The 17,208-nt window shown below is 39.8% G+C and overlaps 1 protein-coding gene across 3 annotated transcripts in view; it reads right to left on the bottom strand.

The window, feature by feature from the left end:
- Positions 1-5,037: 5,037 nt before the first annotated feature.
- The window catches only part of ZNF292 (zinc finger protein 292), a 107,101-nt gene continuing 94,930 nt past the window's right edge, over positions 5,038-17,208 (bottom strand). For all 3 annotated transcript variants that reach the window (XM_011941885.1, XM_011941884.1, XM_011941887.1), the window contains one exon: positions 5,038-14,081. In XM_011941885.1, coding sequence (XP_011797275.1) covers positions 6,936-14,081 — 7,146 coding nt within the window. In that variant the 3' untranslated portion in view covers positions 5,038-6,935. The remainder of the gene's footprint in view (positions 14,082-17,208) is intronic.

The raw sequence follows: 17,208 nt of genomic DNA, 5'->3' as shown, positions 1-17,208 counted from the left end.
CTCATTACTTAGGATAAAGTCCAATACAAACAATTAGGTCTAAGACACTAAGTGATCTGGCCCTTGCTTATCTTCTTTCACTTTAAATTTATCCTTAGCAACTTTCTATCATTTCCCCAAAAGCTATTCTTATCAGAGCTTTTTACACGTTTTTCCCTCAGCCCGAGTTTCCACTGCCTTCCCCCCCAATTTTTATTTATTTTTTTGAGACAAAGTCTTGCTGTGTTGCCCAGGCTGCAGTGCAGAGGCATGATCTCGGCTCACTGCAACCTCCGTCTCCTGGGTTCAAGCAATTCTCCTACCTCAGCCTCCCGAGTAGCTGGAATTACAGGCGCCTGCCAACACGTCCAGCTAATTTCTGCATTTTTAGTAGAGTCGGGGTTTCACCACATTGGTCAGGCTGGTTTTGAACTCCTGACTTCGGGCGATCTGCCTGCCTCAGCCTCCCCAAGTGCTGGGATTACAGGCATGAGCCACTGTGCCTGGCTAATTTTTACTTTTATAGGTAAGTCTTTATTGCTTTCCCTCACCAGAGTATATAGTATCATATTCTCACCTATATATCCTTAGAATACCCTGTCTTATTCCTTTATAGAACTTAGTAAAAAATAAACATATTTTATTCAAAGTGCTGTGGGAAAATCATGAGTTTTCCTCCCTTTGAAATTACTTGGAAAAAACAAACAAACAAAACAAAACCAATCTATCTGCTTGGTGGGGAATATTCTGGAAGCAAGCCAGTAGGGAGGCTGTTAGAGCAATTTAGGCAAAGTATGATGGTGATTTGGATTAGTTATGATGACAAGAAAGGTTCCTTCCTACTTACAAGGTAGAAATGATGGCTGGGTATGGTGGCTCATGCCTGTAATCCCAGCATTTTGGGAGGCTAAGGCGGGTGTATCACGAAGTCAGGAGATCAAGACCATCCTGGCCAAAGTGGTGAAACCCCATCTGTACTAAAAAATACAAAAATTAGCTGGGTGTGGTGGTGTGCACCTGTAGTCCCAGCTATACAGGAGGCTGAAGCAGAAGAATCGCTTGAACCCGGGAGGTAGAGGTTGCAGTGGGTCAAGATCATGCCACTGCACTCCAGATTGGTGACAGAGTAAGACTCTGTCTCAAAAAAAAAAAAAAAAAAAAAAAAAAAAATCAGAAGGTAAAAATGACAATTGTGACTAAACAAAGAGAAAGAACATGAATTAGTACGATGTCAACATCTAAAATCCTAGCTTCAGAAAACCAGGTAGTGACTTCCCTTATCAAGATAAGAAATGTCGGGAGAGGAACAGATTGAAAGTAGGGTGAAGGACATAATGGTTTGGACATGATATACTTAACTATGAAGTAGGCAGTTGAACATACAAGCAGAGAACTATGAAAACTCTGGTCTTCAGAGGTATAAATACGGGTAGGATAGATACATTGATGATACTGAACTCCACAGAATAATGCAGAGTGTAGAGAGAAATAGTGGCCCAGAGGTCAGGTACTCGAAGTGGAGCTAGGGACGGAATCAGAAATGGAGCATCCAGAATAGGTAAGGAGAAAACCAACAGAATATTTCAAGGAGTCATCAACCTTTCTGCATGCTCCTGAGGTAGTGAGTGGGGGCAGAAAAACAAGCAATACATACAGCAGCATGGAAGACAGTGGTGATCCTGACAAGAAAAATTTTTAGGAGAGTTATGGGAACACAGAAAGTGGCAGTTAAGTGAGAAGTGAGGAAATGGAGCATGTATGAGCAGACAAGTCACACTGGCTGTAACTGGGACCAAATAGGGTTATAGTTGGATGAAACAAACTGTCTCCCACCTACGTTTTCAAGAACAGTAGTTACTATAGTCTATTCATAAACTGTTGGAAAGGATCAAGTAAAAGAAATATTGATCAAACAAGAGAGCAACAGAAAATTCTTAAGGAGATTTGGGGGGGGAGGGGAGCAGGGGATGGAATCCAGAAGAGGAAACTGGTTTTTGCTAAGTAGAAGAGTGCAAATACAAGCAGGTTTATTAATTTGGTGGTGAAAAGTTGAAAAGGTTCATGTCATTCTTCTTTTTCCTCAGCAAAATGTGGTTAGATGATCATGAAATGAGGGCTGTATGTCATTTAAGCTTGTGGAAGCAAGTTACCAGAAAACTACAGAAAAACTGCCAGGTAGCATTGAGTCTACTTAAGTTTTGAGATTACCAACCTATCTCCCAGAATAATTTTCTTCCATTCTACTGCTCAAGAGCAGACAGAATGTTATGACAGAGGGAGAGGTGTATGGTCTGAGGATATTTGCAAAGGAGTGCTTGTAACAATGGGATCTAGTTTCTAAGCTGAACAAGTTGAGGACAGGAGTGAGCTGATGAATAGTCAGCAGGTGGTAGTAAAAGGTAGAAGTATTTTTTTAGCGGAGCTATCTTGAGCAGGTGAGCCACAAGTTTGTGGCTAGAAAAATTAATTGAATTCAAGATTTGGAAGTGATATGGGGTTTCATTGTGGCAAAGTCATTGAAGAACACAGGTATTATTTTCTTCATTGACTGGTAGTGTTGAAGATATAAAGTATTTTTTAAAAATCTGTTGTAAAGAATGGGCATGTGAAACTTTATGATCCGGGTGTCCCTCCGATGAGGTGACATTTAAGCTGTGAACTGATGGATATGAAGTCAGCCATAGAATTAAGAGGAATAAGCATTCAGATCGGCTTTGAAGTGGGGAAGGAAAGTTACTGTGTCCAATGAAATGAGAAGAGTGGGAAATAGGAAGTAGGATAAGGATAAGGGGCTTCTGGCAAGTATGACAACTGGATTTTAATCAACGTTTAATCACAATTACTTGAAATTCAATGACTATTACTTGAATACCCGTTTAATCACAATTACTTGAAACTCAATGGATATTACTTGAATACCGGGAAATACTGAAAACATTAACAACCAAAACAGCAAAGGAATCAACCGATTGGGATATATAAATTGAACAATCAGAAAAATCACCATTTGCAAACAGCTGATACAAATTGAATTGGTGTAGACATGTTGATTATCAGTTCTGGTTGAATAAATGCTATTTGAGATCAGCATTTCTCAAAGTGTGTTCTTTAGAATGCTAGTTCAGTGGGATATAACTAAGTATTAACATTAAAAGAAGAAAAATGTTCTCACGGTCAATTAAGTCTGGAAAATTCCCACTTTTAACTTTTTACATATTCACAGAACTTTTGTCTTTAATATGCAAACACGCATTAAATTCTTTAAGAGAGGCCAGGTATGGTGGCTCATGCTTGTGATATCCACACTTTGGGAGGTGGAGGCGGGTGGATCACTTGAGGTCAGGAGTTCAAGTCCAGCCTGGCCAACATGGTGAAACCGTCTCCACTAAAAATACAAAAATTAGCCGGGTGTGGTGGTGTGCACCCACTTGGGTGGCTGAGGTAGGAGAATCACTTGAACCTGGGAGGTGGAAGTTGCACTGAGCCGAGATTGTGCCAAAACTACAAAACTAGCTGGGTGTGGTGGCATGTATCTGTAGTCCCAGCTACTGGGGAGGCTGAGGCAGGAGAATCACTTGAACCTGGGAGGCAGAGGTTGCAGTGAGCTGAGATCATGCCACACTGCACCAAGCCTGGGCAACAGAGCGCGACTCTGTCTCCGAAAACAGAAGAGACAGAGAAAAAACTACAGAACACAATTTAGAAAACTTCATCACAGCAATACTCTCACTATAATAACCATGCTGAAACAGGCTGCGTTAGCCATTACTTATTAGTATTTCTCTTATCCATTAGTCTCTTTCCCAACTTCATTAGCCTTTCTTCTGGCTCCCATTTTTTTCCTGGACTATTTTAGGTTCCCCTAAGTAATCTCCAAGTTACTCAATTTATCCACTATACCATGACAATTATCTAAAATTGATACTGATTAAATTGTTCAGTCTGCATGCATCCAATAACAATTTTCAAAAACGAAAATAAAGACTTCATACAGCACACAAGAACATTCCTGATCCCGCCACCCATCTGCCTCCTCAGCTTCACGTTCTTCAACTTCCTATCTTAACAAGTGGCCCACTGGCAATACTGCAATTATGCTTTACCTCCAAGCCTGAAATTCTCTTGTCCCCCTGAACCAATGAGCATTCACTCATCTTTCAAAACCCATATTTTTTACAAAGACTTTCACATCTACCTACCTCCTTTTCCAGAAAAATAGGGCATTCTTTCTGATGTCCCTAGGTATTGTATTATTGTCCTTTCGTCTTATTATCTATAGCCACTGTGACTGCTTGATAAAAACTTGCCTTAAAAATCTGTCTAGCCCTTTAAAATAGTAATATATGTATGTTAAATTTAACACTGTTGAAAATTTCAAAAACCGTTACATTTCACTTAAGACAATGTATTTTGAATAACACAATTCTGACCTGTAATATGCAAACTTTGGGGGTTCAGAAGAGGAAAAACTCCTACTTTTTAGTGATGAAATTTTAGCAAATTTAGGCTGCAGAAGATATCTCAAGACAATAGGTGGGGAAAAGTATACCATGAAAAAAATAAATTTTATGATTCTTTTTTAATACTTAGACATTACATTCCATATCAAAATTTACCAACAAGCTGTTCTATAAATTCATTATCTACTTTTTTACCATAATTTGATTTTTCTGTTTCATGCTAAAAAGCCCACTCTCTCATAACTACCTTTAGCATACATTACCAGGAATATAAAAATTTCATTAAATGTTGGCAAACCCTTCCCCATGACATGTAGAACAATTACAGAAATGTCTAGTTATAAATTTTCTTAAGCTAATGAGCAAAAGAAAAGCCCCAATACACTGGCATTTTCACTTAACAGTGGCTCATAGTTACAATGATCAGAAATAAACCTACTTGCTACTGTGCTATATAGAGTAGATTTGTCAAGTGCCCACCTTTAAGAGCTAGGTCAACTTCTAAGAAAACTGTATGGAAACATTCAGTTGTTAACAAAAATTCAATATTAAAATTACTCAGTTATTTATTGTTAATTTAGGAAAAAGAAAACCCATGTATTAATCACCCATAAAATAACTTTTATTTTAATAAATAACAGTGGGCTTACCAAAGGGTAGGGATTTTAACGTGTCAAGTTTTATGCTTATTGGTAGTAAGTCTTAAAGAGGTGAAATGAACTAGTCAATAAAACCCAAAAGGCCCTAAAAATAAAATGATACTTTAATAATAAAAATTAAAAAGAAATTTCCAAAAGAAAATAGTTCACTCCTTGACCATGCTTATTTATTCAGAGTACCAGCGATTTCAGTAAGTGCTTCATTTTTCCTGCAAATCTGATGTTGCACAGGGAATGTACACATTTTCATACCATCACAATATCATCAATATATCTCAGGCCAATAATATTGTGAATGCAACTGTTTTATAACAAACACAAAATTAAAAAACCAATGTTACTATTTATGGCAAACAGAAACAAAAGTAAATATTGCAAGGATGTTTTCTTTTGTTTCTAGTACTGATTTTAGTTGGACTTTAAATGAAGGTCATCAACTCTCCTGGAATAACCTCTACCTCTGGCTGTGAATCCACAGTATAAATATGGTGAATAAAGCTAAACTGTAAGAGCTAACTATATACTGAATAACCAAAATAATTATAACTAATACTGCTCTTGAAGACCAATCTAATGAAAAAAGTATCATTAGATATGGTGAGAAATACAGACAAATCTGTACAATCTAACATCTATAAACAGTAAAATCAAAACATCCAACTTCCTTATAGAAAGTGTTTTATCTATGTAATTATAAATGTTAAGGACTCTTGTATTTTATAAACACAAGATGGGCTCACTTTGATGATATCAATTTTAAGATTTATAAAAATGTTTAAAAAAATCTTTCCACAAAACTTTATACAGTTTAAAGCTATACACCAATCTATAAATCTCAGAAAATGGAAAACAAAACAAAAAATCTTTATAAGATCACATGTATAAAACAAGAAATGAAATGTGATTTTATTTAAGGCAATACTGGGCTACTTCACAAATCACCACCTCAAATATTTACACTGCTCCACACTACTAGTTTTCTATCACATTCACAAAGGATTTTTTTTTAATACCAAATGTTTAAAATCTTCAATGTAATAAATTCTTTATTCACATTTCCATTATATTTCATGGACTCATAGTAACTATATCCAATTAGAAGCAATGAGGAAAAAAACCCCAAAACTGTAGCTATAGGAAACTGCTAAAGAATCTGCTTTAATTTCACATAAATACCACCCCAAAATCCTGGATGGCAAATTTACAAAGCAGAGCAAAGTGTTGATATAATGTGCCTATTTTGTGAAAAGTAATCTTGATATCATCTTGTAAATAAATGTTTCATGTAAAAATCAATGAACTATGGCAGAGTTTCTGGTTTTAGTTCAAAAAGTTCTTAATTTAAAACAATAAAAGAACAATTTAAAAAACTTGATCGCTTAGTTAAAAATTAAAATTCCAAATATAAATGTGTCATTTAATAGTTTAGACTTACAGACTGCTGGTGGCAGCACATGATTTACAATAATAAATATATACAAAAAAGGTATCTACAAATAAAGAGTACTGTTATACATGAGCAGTGACCTGGTGAAACATACCAATCACACAGATAATTGTTTAGTTCATGAAAAGGGCAATTGGGTGATAGAAATTTGAGGTTTAGCTATTTACAATAACTGAAGTACTGATTCTGTTCCTCAAGTCCCATAGGGATAAAAAAAAAAGTTTTACATGACAATGTCATGTTTTTTTTGTTGTTGTTTTGTTTTTTTTGTCAGGTTAATTCATGACAACAACAAAAAATATAATGAAAGTTCCACAATTCTAGCATGCTTGATGGCTTCCTATTTAAAATAAAATGGTAAATGATATAATTATACTACATTAATTATTATCAGTACTGACCTCTGCCTGTGGCTTTACCTATACTGATATCTTTCACAACAGACATATCTGGATCATTTGAATGTACTTCAAGTTTTTTCAGACTGACGGTAGGTTTCATTTCCTGAAGCTGCTTTAAGACAAGCTCAGTGCAATCTTTAAGATTTTTGTCTAAAACAATTTTTACATTATCACTGCACTGAAGCTGTGATGGATTGGCAAACTGTACAAACGTTTCACTTTCTTTACAAGGACATACATGATTTCCACTAGTCACAGCAGTCTTATCAATATTTTTTCTTGAATTTGAATGGGATCCTTTTTTGTTTCCAGTATTTGGATGGTCAATATTTTTCTTCTGCTTCACTGCAGACTCCTCAAGAAACTTCAGAAATGATACTTCAAATCCCATTGGCTTAAAAGAGCTCCAGTCAAAAGATGCAGGATGCTCCTCAGTGGTTTGAATGGCAACAGCAGTTTCTTCTTCTTTACGCACGCTACTTAACTCAGCTGCCGATGCTGGTTCAGCTTTTTCAACTTTCCTCTTTTTACTTTGTGAGACATTTTTTTCTTTATTAACTCTCTTCAAATTACTTACTTTTTGTCTTTCTGACTGGCAGGGGTTATCTTCCTGAAAATCGTTACTCACATTTGAAGAAGTAATAGCCTGGGTCTCTACACTTGTGCTATCTTCATTTATTAATTTTGTAATAAACAATTCTGTTAGTTCATCCATTTCATCTTTTTCATTTTTTTCAACTTCCTTTCGTGAAACTGTAGCTGTTGCTCTTGAATTATCATTGCTCTCTGATACACACGTGTCAGAATCTTTCACATCATTCTTAGCACCTTCTTGCTCAGACGTTTCCTTTACTTGTGAGTTGCAACATCGTTTGAATACAATAAGAAGATTTCGGTGTTGTGATGTAAATGCCTTAGATAATTTATGGCACTTATAATGTCTAATTATATTGCTTTCACTTGTAACAACCGAAGTACATCCCTTTATCATACATGGATACTGGGTTACAAATCTGCTTGTACACTCTGACAGGGCATCATTTCTAGCCTTTATAGAATATACATGCTTCCCACGTTTCAGAGAATAAGGCTTATTTTCTTCAATCTGCACAATCTTTGCATTCTTGTTTTCTAAATTATTTTTTTTCTTTCGTTTGGTCTTGGGCATTTTTATTCCTTCCTTTCCACATCTGCTGTGTTTCATCCCCCGATGTTTAGACTTTGATTTTTCCTGGTTTGCTTTGCTTGACATATTTTCCTGCCCAGGTGTTAATCTTCTTGGGCGAATCAAATGAGCCTTATGTTTGTCATTATGCTTATTAAAAATGTGTCGGAGGAGATTTGACCGGGTTGCATATATACGGTCACAGCCTTCACAATCACATTTGTATACACCATCTTCTTCAGTTTTACTTGCTCTTAGTCCAATTCCATGGTCTGCCTCTAGATGAACAACATAGTTCAAATATGTAGTAAATGAAGATTTACACTCTAACTGGTCACACGGAAATTTCCCAACATCCACTGAAGCAGTCATACTTTCAATTTCTTCAGGAGTCATTTCATGAAGTTTCATATAGTGTTGTATTAGGCCAGTAATTGCTTGGAAAATTCGAGAACAGTCACTTACCTGACATCGAAATTCTTTCAAAGTTTGTTTAGTTTCAGTTTCTTCACTTTCTTTGCCAGCTTCACTTTCCTCTTCGACCTCTGCTGAAAATGCAGGTAGATCTGATTTGTGTACAGCCTGGTAATGGAGAATCAAGTTTTGCTGTATCGTAAAGGCAGCAAAGCATCCCTGGTGAACACATCGATAAGGTCTGTAAGGACTGTATCTTGTTGGAAACTCAAGGGATTGGGAAACTGGCTTCTTTCGTTTTTTCTCCTCCTTTTCTTTTTTATGCCTCCTAATTTTCCGTCCTTTGGTTTGTATGTTTGTGAGTGCATTTGTATTACATTGTTCTGAAGTAACTGTAATCACTTGTAAAGAACTTTCTGTTTTGTCAGGGCTTTTTTTTTCTACAAGTTGTTTTTCTGGGATCACTGCTACATTACTGTGGGTAGTTTGGGTCTCTGCTCTCAATTCTAAAACAGGCTGAGATTCCTTTTTATTTTCCTCTGTCATAGCTAGCTGTTTTTTCACTTGTGTACTTCGTGGGGCCGACAAATTTTCACTCTGAGATTTTCTTCCATAAGGCCTTTTAATTTTTAACTTTACCATTTCTTCAGTTGTAAAATGATGCACCAATTGACAGTGTGCCCGGAGGTTAGAATTTCTAGTAAATGTTTTTGTACATGTAGGTACTACACATTTAAAGGGAGCAAATTTCAATTGATTCTTCTTAATTTCAAGAATCATTTCTGGAGTGTACTGATGAATTTTACCATAGTGCTTAAATAGTGCATCCTTTGTCATAGCACTGTAGTTACAGCCTTGGTTTTGACACACAAAGGGTTTATTAACTTTGTCATTAAATTGAATGTTTATCATTTCAGAAACTGGCTGAACAACTGTGACATCTGCAGTTGATTTAATAGGCGTGGGAGTCAGTGTCACTGATGTATTTATCAGTACACACTGGGATGCTGGAGGGGACAGGTCATTTTCTAATTTTAGTTTCTGTAAGCCTTCTAAAATTTCCTGTATTTGATCCTCCTTATGTGATACTTCAGACTGAGGAATGTTACTTTTTGTTGGCATGACACTTACAAAGGACGAAAACTGAGAAGAATCGGGTAATTTGTTATTTTGCACAGTGTTTACTGAAGGAAGCTGAATGTTATAATTTATTTGAGCATTTTGTGATGTTTCACCAGCACCCTGAGATCCACTTTTTACCTCAAGTATTTGAGAATTCATAGCAGTTTTAATAATTTCAAGAGTCTTCTCAAAGTTTTGTATAACATTGTCTTCAGAAATCTGCAAATCAGAATTTATTGAAGTTGTGCATGAATTCAAAGCCATCATTTGGGAATCACCATTTTCAGTTTTTAATGTTAAAGGGGCTAACACTGTATGGGACTCAATACTGGTTTTAAAATTCTCTTTTACATCAGTCATAAATAACTGATTGTTAACATTATTTAATTTCTGTGTTAGATTTTCCACCAAACTCTGAGGTTCACAACCTGGAATTACATTTGAGTGAAGGTTAGTAGCTGGGATTTCAACACTCTTTGCTATGAGTCCCATTGTTGTTAAGTCACTTGTTACCAAGTTTTGGGAAGAATTAGGTGCAATTAGTGGAGGAGCAACTTTCTTTCTTCTCTTAGAAGCACTGTTTCCCTTTTTATTTAAATGACTGGGTCTTGTGTTCTGAGGACCACTTATAACAGAAACACGAGAACTGTTACTGGTAAAATTTTGTGATGGCCCACCAGAATTAGGAAATGAACTAGAGCACAAACCATTTTCAACAGTCTTCAGTAGTAAGTCATTCGTTGGAAAAACAGGCAAGCTGCTACATTCCTCAATGGAGGAAGTTTTAGAGTTTGATGTCCTATTCTGGTTGGTCAGCAAGGTGTTTGGATGGCATACAGTTTGCAACAGGGGTGGTACAGTTGGATTTGGAATCACTGTTGCATTTACTTGTGGTGTATCAGAGACACAACCTGTTGAAACATGAGAAAGCATCTCGGCACCCTCAAATGTACTGGGAATGCCAGCAGTTTCCAAAGCCTGTTTAATAATTTCACTACCTTCTTGACTGACACTGGTATTAAAGTTAGTCACGCCAGGTCGAGGAAATGTATTTGGTAAAAATGTTGGCGAGCGATTTTCAGCAGCAAGAAGCTGTAGAAATGATGGATCTTTAAAACATGCTTCTGGATTGAAGGTAGATTGTTGTGGCTGCTGCAAATTTACTGCATTTGTGGAAAGAATCATGCTGGCAAGAAGAGAAGGCTGTCCATTACTCTGTAGAAGTTCTTGAGCAATTTCGGCTCCATCCAGTGGTTTACAGTAAGATCGCTTGGATAAGTGCCCACCCAGTGATCTGGGATTAGTAAAAGCCCTGTAACACCTGCTACAGATAAATTTCCCATCTCTGATAATTGCAGGCCATTTAGCCCTTTTGTTGTGCTTAGGTTTTCTTTCTTTCCCATTTGGGCCCCGCCCACGGTCTTTTTTAACTTTTTCAGGTGCAGACTGTTGGTCATTGGTGCTACTGAAGTTATCTGCAACATTCACTTGTGAAGGAAAAACTGCATTTTCACCATTACCCCCCTTTAGAAAGGAGGAATTAGTATTTCCTTCCATCTGTGAGGAATAATGATTTGTATTATTTTCCAGTTGGGAAAAAACAGAATTAGTCCCACTATCTGCTGGTGAAGGGAAGAGAGACATTGAACTACTTTCTGCAGGTAAAGGAAGGAAAGGATCTGAGCCACTGTCAATATTCAAAGGCAGAACTGTTTTGGTTAGATCTTCCATTTGTGCTGGCAAGGCAGTATTAGGTAAATTTTCCATTTGGGAACATAACATACCACCTTGTTCATTTTTATCCTGAGAAGTTATATTTGGATTTATGACACTTTCCATTGAGGACAACAATGGAGTTGACACACTTGCTAAATGAGCTGGAAAAATGGGAGGCGAGACATGCTGCAACTGGGCCGAACAAGTAGGATTCCCATTGGCTTTGGTCTGTGATGTAAAAAATGCATTATTTGAGCTGTTCACCGGTGATGGCAAAAAATAAACAAATTTTCCATTATTTGGTGTATTTAAGTTGTTAGCTTTCTGACCTTTTTTATTTTTGCGCTGCATTTTAAATGCAGCATATTGGTCAGGGTGTGCTGTCTTCATGTGTTTCCCAATACTCTGTGAAGAGTTATAGGTTCGAGTGCATCCCTCGACCTGGCAGCTGAATTTCTGAACTGGAGCTTTTGGAGGCACTGATGGGGTTCCTAATGAATTACTTAGATTGGGCTGTGGCGGAACAAATGCAATACTTTCTAATGTCTTAAGAGGTAAATTATAAAGATTGGATGATGTTTTAACATTATCTCCACATTCAAATTTGGAAGTTGGTAAATTGTTTTGAAATCCTGCCTGATTTTGCACAGAAAAGGTCATCAAGTTGTTCACTTGTCTTTCTAAGTTTTGTGGGGTAAGGTCACCTATTTTGAGAGTTTCTGAATTTATTAAAGAATTCTGAGTAACCTGGGCTTCATTAAAGCAATCTTGTTCTTTTCTCTCCTGGAAACCTGGATGACATAAATCATTACAAGTATCTTCAACTGGTGTATGTAAGTCTGTGACCAGAGATTCACCATTGCCTTCCACAGTTGAGTTTTCTTGCTTTCCAAAGTTATCCTCAATCCCCTGATTGAGAGACACCTTAATGGACACAGCTACTTCACTGGATTGAAGCAGAGTAGTAGTAGCAGTGTTTTCCAAACCATTTGACAATGGTCCATTTACTTGCCTGAGCTCAGAGGCAGAAATCTGGTCTTGTTTGGTCACAGTTGATTCTGCTTTGCTTTTATCCCAAGCATCACTTCTATCTGCTAGTAAGCTGTTTTCAATGTTATTTTCTGAAGGAAGCACAGATTTTTCTTTCTCAGTATTCTCTGCTGTGTTCTGATTCACTTCAGAAGGCTGAATGGAACCTCCAGATGAATTAAGTTGGGCTTCAGGAGACAGCACTTTTTCAGGAGTACTGTGATCATCCAGATGCTTTTCCAGCTCACCCTGAGAACGATAAACTTTACCACAACCTGTGAACTTGCAAGTGTACGTATTATAATGTTGTGCTTCATGATCATACAGTAAATAAGCTTCCGAAAAAATTCTTCCACATTTAGGAAACATACATTTTGCTCTAAAGACTTGATGCTCCTTTCGGTGGGTTAAAAGCTCGGCATAACTATTAAAACCAGCTTTACATTTCATCTGTATACAGATATATGGTTTACTGCCACAGTGCATCTGTAAGTGATCATTGAGATGAGTAACACTCACAAAATGCCGCCTACAGTACTGGCAAATAACTTTTTTGCTCTGCATTTCAAGAAAGCGCTTAGCATCTTCATTATCTTTATGCCCCTTTACATGAGCAATTAAATTTTTAAAGTACTTAAAGCCCTTTTTACAAAAAGTTACAGGGCAATTAAATTCATTAACAGGTACTGGTTTCTGGACTGGAATCACTTCTGGCTCATAGGATTTATCTTTGTCATCATTCTCATCGTCTGAACCATCATTGTCATTAAACACTATAAAATCTGTTGAATACAGACTATTCTTTTTTATAGGTCGCTGCTCTTGTTTAGCCACAGTATTAGTCTTCTGATTTTCATTGGCAGTTGTGATCTTTGGAGGCCTTCCCAATCTTCTTAATGGTTTCATAGCTGCTAGTCTCTCTTTACTAGATTGTTTAACATGCAGTGTGACATGAGGGACAAAAGTTTCTTTAGAATTAAAGTTCTTTGCACATATGGGGCAACTATAAATTCCATCTTTGTAATGTTTCTGAGCATGTCGTACTATTCTGTGACCAAGGAATTCTTTGTCACACAACACACAATACTGCATGTAGGCTTGCCAATTCCTAAACCTAGCAGATATAAATCCCCTCTCTCTTAACTGTTTTATCTCTCTCTTCTTCTGCTTTTCATCACCAATGTCTTTAAGAAGGCCAGAATTAGCACCAACTCCACCAGAAAGTCCATTCATAGATGTTTCTTTACTCTCTTCTTGGTAGTCTACTTTTTCATATACTTCACTGTCATTTAGTTCATCTATTGAAGACACAATGGATGCTTCTTCTCCCATTAATGCAAGGCATTGTCGTTTCAAGGTTTTCCAATCCCAGAATTCTGGATCAAAGGGCCACTGAGTTTTCAATACAAGTAACAGCTCACAGCGTAGAGAATTTGGTATTGGAAGATTCTCTTCATCATATTTCTGGTCTGGCTGATTATATAACATTTCCACAGCATAATACGCATCTACTGTAGGCTCAATAAGAAATTCACTCAGTTGACAAGCACGTTTTACTTCCAGATCATCAGGCAACAAACATGAAATGGTCTTGCAAATAGATATTTTCACTTCAGTATTTTCTGTAGACTCCAAGCGAAGAGCTTTTACACACAATTCTATACAGGTAGCAAGTCCAGCCCCTTCAGTCTGTGAAAAAGCAAATAGGAAATGTTAATTTAAGCTACACTAATCAACACTAATTTATTTCAGAATTTAGTTAAGATTGAGATTTTAAAACTTGTACAGTAAAACATCTGCATCTCTGTTACATGCCTTATGGAGCTGCTAAGGGTGAACAATTAGGTCACTCCTCTATTACGATACGCAAGAAAGAAAAAAATTACCGGTGGTCTGTGAAGCTGCATTCTACACACGGAAAGGCACAAATAAGTCTGGGAGGACTTAATGGCCAAGTAAACCATAAAGATGATTAAAAGTAATACTGAAGGCACATATAATAATGTCAGAAGAACTGGTACAAGTTCTTACTGGTGAAAGTTCTGAGACGGGGTGTGATTATTCAGAAATTCAGGAAATGACGGAGAAATAAATGAATTTAAGAAAGGATTCAGAGAGGCCCGGCGTGGTGGCTCATGCCTGTAATCCCTGCACTTTGGGAGGCTGAGGTGGGTGGATCACCTGATATCAGAAGTTCGAGACCAGCCTGGCCAACATGATGAAACCCAGTCTCTATTAAAAATACAAAAAATTAGCTGGGTGTGGTGGCAGGCACCTGTAATCCCAGCTACTGAGGAGGCTAAGGCAGGAGAATCACTTGAACACAGAAGGTGGAGGTTGCTGTGAGCTGAGACTGTGCCACTGCACTCCAGCCTGGGCAACAAGAGTGAAACTCTGTTCTCAAAAAAAAAAAAAAGAAAGAAAAAAGAAAAGAAAAATGCTAACTGGGTGTTGGGTGTGGTGGCTCATGTCTATAATCCCAGCACTTTAGGAGGCTGAGGTGGGAGGATTACTTGAGGCCAGGAGTTTGAGACCACCCTGGCCGACATACTGAGAACATATCTTTAAAAAAAAAAAAAAATCCTTGGTGTTAGTCTTCAGTTTTCTCTCCCCATCTTACCCCTCCCAGCGTCTTACTTCCTCAATGTGCTCCCGTTCTTATGGCCTCCCCATAGCTGCTTTTCTGGCAGGCCCATATCAGCTCAGGTCCAGATTACCCATGAAATCCCCCCATCCATCCCCCAGACTCCGGACTCCTCTCCCACTCAAATAAAACACTCATCCCGCACAGAGCGATGTTCCCAAATGCTATCCGGATCTGGTCACTGAGTAAGATCCCTCACTAGGGACTGTCCGGCCAAAGACTAAGACCCAACTGAGTCAAACAGCACAAGGCCCTCTGTTGCCTGACCCTGCTTAATCTGCTAACAAATACCAGAAGGGCCTTAGTCTCCCAGGTACCTCCAGTACGCACCATGCTGGGTTTTGCGTTTTTTTGTTTTCTTTACCTCAAGCAGCTTCCTCTGCCTGGAATCTCCCTTCCTGCTTCGCAGTCTGGCTTACAATTAATTCCTGGGAGTTGGCCTCAGCCCTTATCTCCTCTGGGAGGCCTTCTCCAGCCCACGCCCCACCCTGCCACACCCCTGCTGGGCGCTCATCCCCACGGACTACAGGCCCTCCCCTCTCCTCCCCTCTGTGCTGAGGGCAACTAGGGCTGAGTACAAGTCTTACGTTGGTGCCGCCAGCCCCAAAACAAAGCCTGGCCCACGTGGGTGCTCCACGTACGTGTGTGGCTCTGGGCTGAGATATCGGGGGTGGAAAGAGCCGGTAACAGAAACAGAACGTGCTGGAGGAAGAGCAGGTAGCAGGGAAGACTGGCACAGATAACCACAAACAGAAAGAAGGCCCCCGCATCACGTCTTCACCAAGACCCCACTGGCAAGGCGGGGACAGCGCCTTTTGGTGAATGCAGCCGTGACCCAGAGGCAATGCCGGCTGTTCTGGTGTCTGATTTAATTGCATTTGATTTCAGAATTTGATCTCTGCTTCCTTCTGAAAACCTCCTTCCCTTATGTCAGTTGTCAACAAGCCCTTGTCTAGTGCGGGCAGACTGTTTTCCATCAAGCAGTCTCAGCCAGGCTAACAATAAAATGGTTGACAGTGAGCTTGGGGGCAGAAACCTGTTTCCATCCACGTGTCCCCACAGCTAGCGGAGCCCTGGCACACAGCTGACCCTCAATAAATGCTTGCTGAATGGGTGAGTTGTGTCTGCTTTCCCAGGAATAGGGGTGGAAGGCCTGAAGCCCCTGGGGACTGGTGGGGGCAGACAGCCTGAGATTAAACTTAATCCACAGATAATCCCCCAAATCCAGAAGCCACCTGGACAACAGTTGGCTGAACTGAGCTCCATCGTGGGATACATGGTGATGCTACTGATGAGTTCACCACGGGTTTCCCTGGGACCAGAAAACAGCTCCTCAAAATACAACTTATTATTCTAATCATTATTGGAGAGTGACAGAGAAAAGAGCATCAATCCTTTGAGGGCAGAATCCATTTAGGGAGATTAAATGGCTTTTCTCACCGCCGACCCCCAACCCCCGTTTTTACTTTCAGACACTTTATTATGAAAAATTTCAAACATACAGAAAAGTGGAGAAAACAATATAACAAATTCGGCCATCCATCACCCAGCCTCAGCGATGACCAACCCGCGCCCGACCCCTCCAGTCATCCATACCCCATCCCTCGAGGCAAATCTCCCACGTCCTCCCCTTACACGCGCAGACCTCAGTAGCGACAGGAATCCGTTCCGGACTCCTCTGCGGCCCTGGCCGGCTCCCTCGGCCCTGCTCAGCGCGGCGCGGGCAGGTTCTCGGCCCACGTCCGTGAAGCTGAAGGCCGGATCGTGCGGCGCCGCCCCGCCTCCCACGGCGCTTCCTCCTCGGTCCGCACCGCGGGGGTCACTGTGGCCCCGAAGCGCCCCGACACACGGCCGGCAGCCGCGGGTGATGCGCGAGTGAGTCCCTCAGCGCAGCGCGGAGCAGAAAACGAGGAGGCGCCTTCCACTTCCTCTTGCTCTAATGCCGGCACCCGCCCCGCGAGTCCCTCGCCCCCGCTGCCCCGCCCCCGGCAAGGCGTGGCCACGGCCCGAGGGGCGGGGAAACACCCATATTTGGCCTTATATGGGCAGCCGCGTCACGGGCGGCACTCATTCACATAAAACGCTGCGCGGCCGGCGGAATCCCCGGCTTCTGTGGCGGCGAGCGGCCGGGCTGGGTATCCAGCGCGCGGGGCAAGAACGCGGAGTTGCGCC

Source organism: Colobus angolensis, unplaced genomic scaffold, assembly GCF_000951035.1.
Source record: "Colobus angolensis palliatus isolate OR3802 unplaced genomic scaffold, Cang.pa_1.0 Scaffold203, whole genome shotgun sequence".
NCBI classification, from domain to species: Eukaryota; Metazoa; Chordata; class Mammalia; order Primates; family Cercopithecidae; genus Colobus; species Colobus angolensis.
Note: the sequence above shows the minus strand (reverse complement) of the source record. Positions and strands in the feature narration are given on the sequence as shown.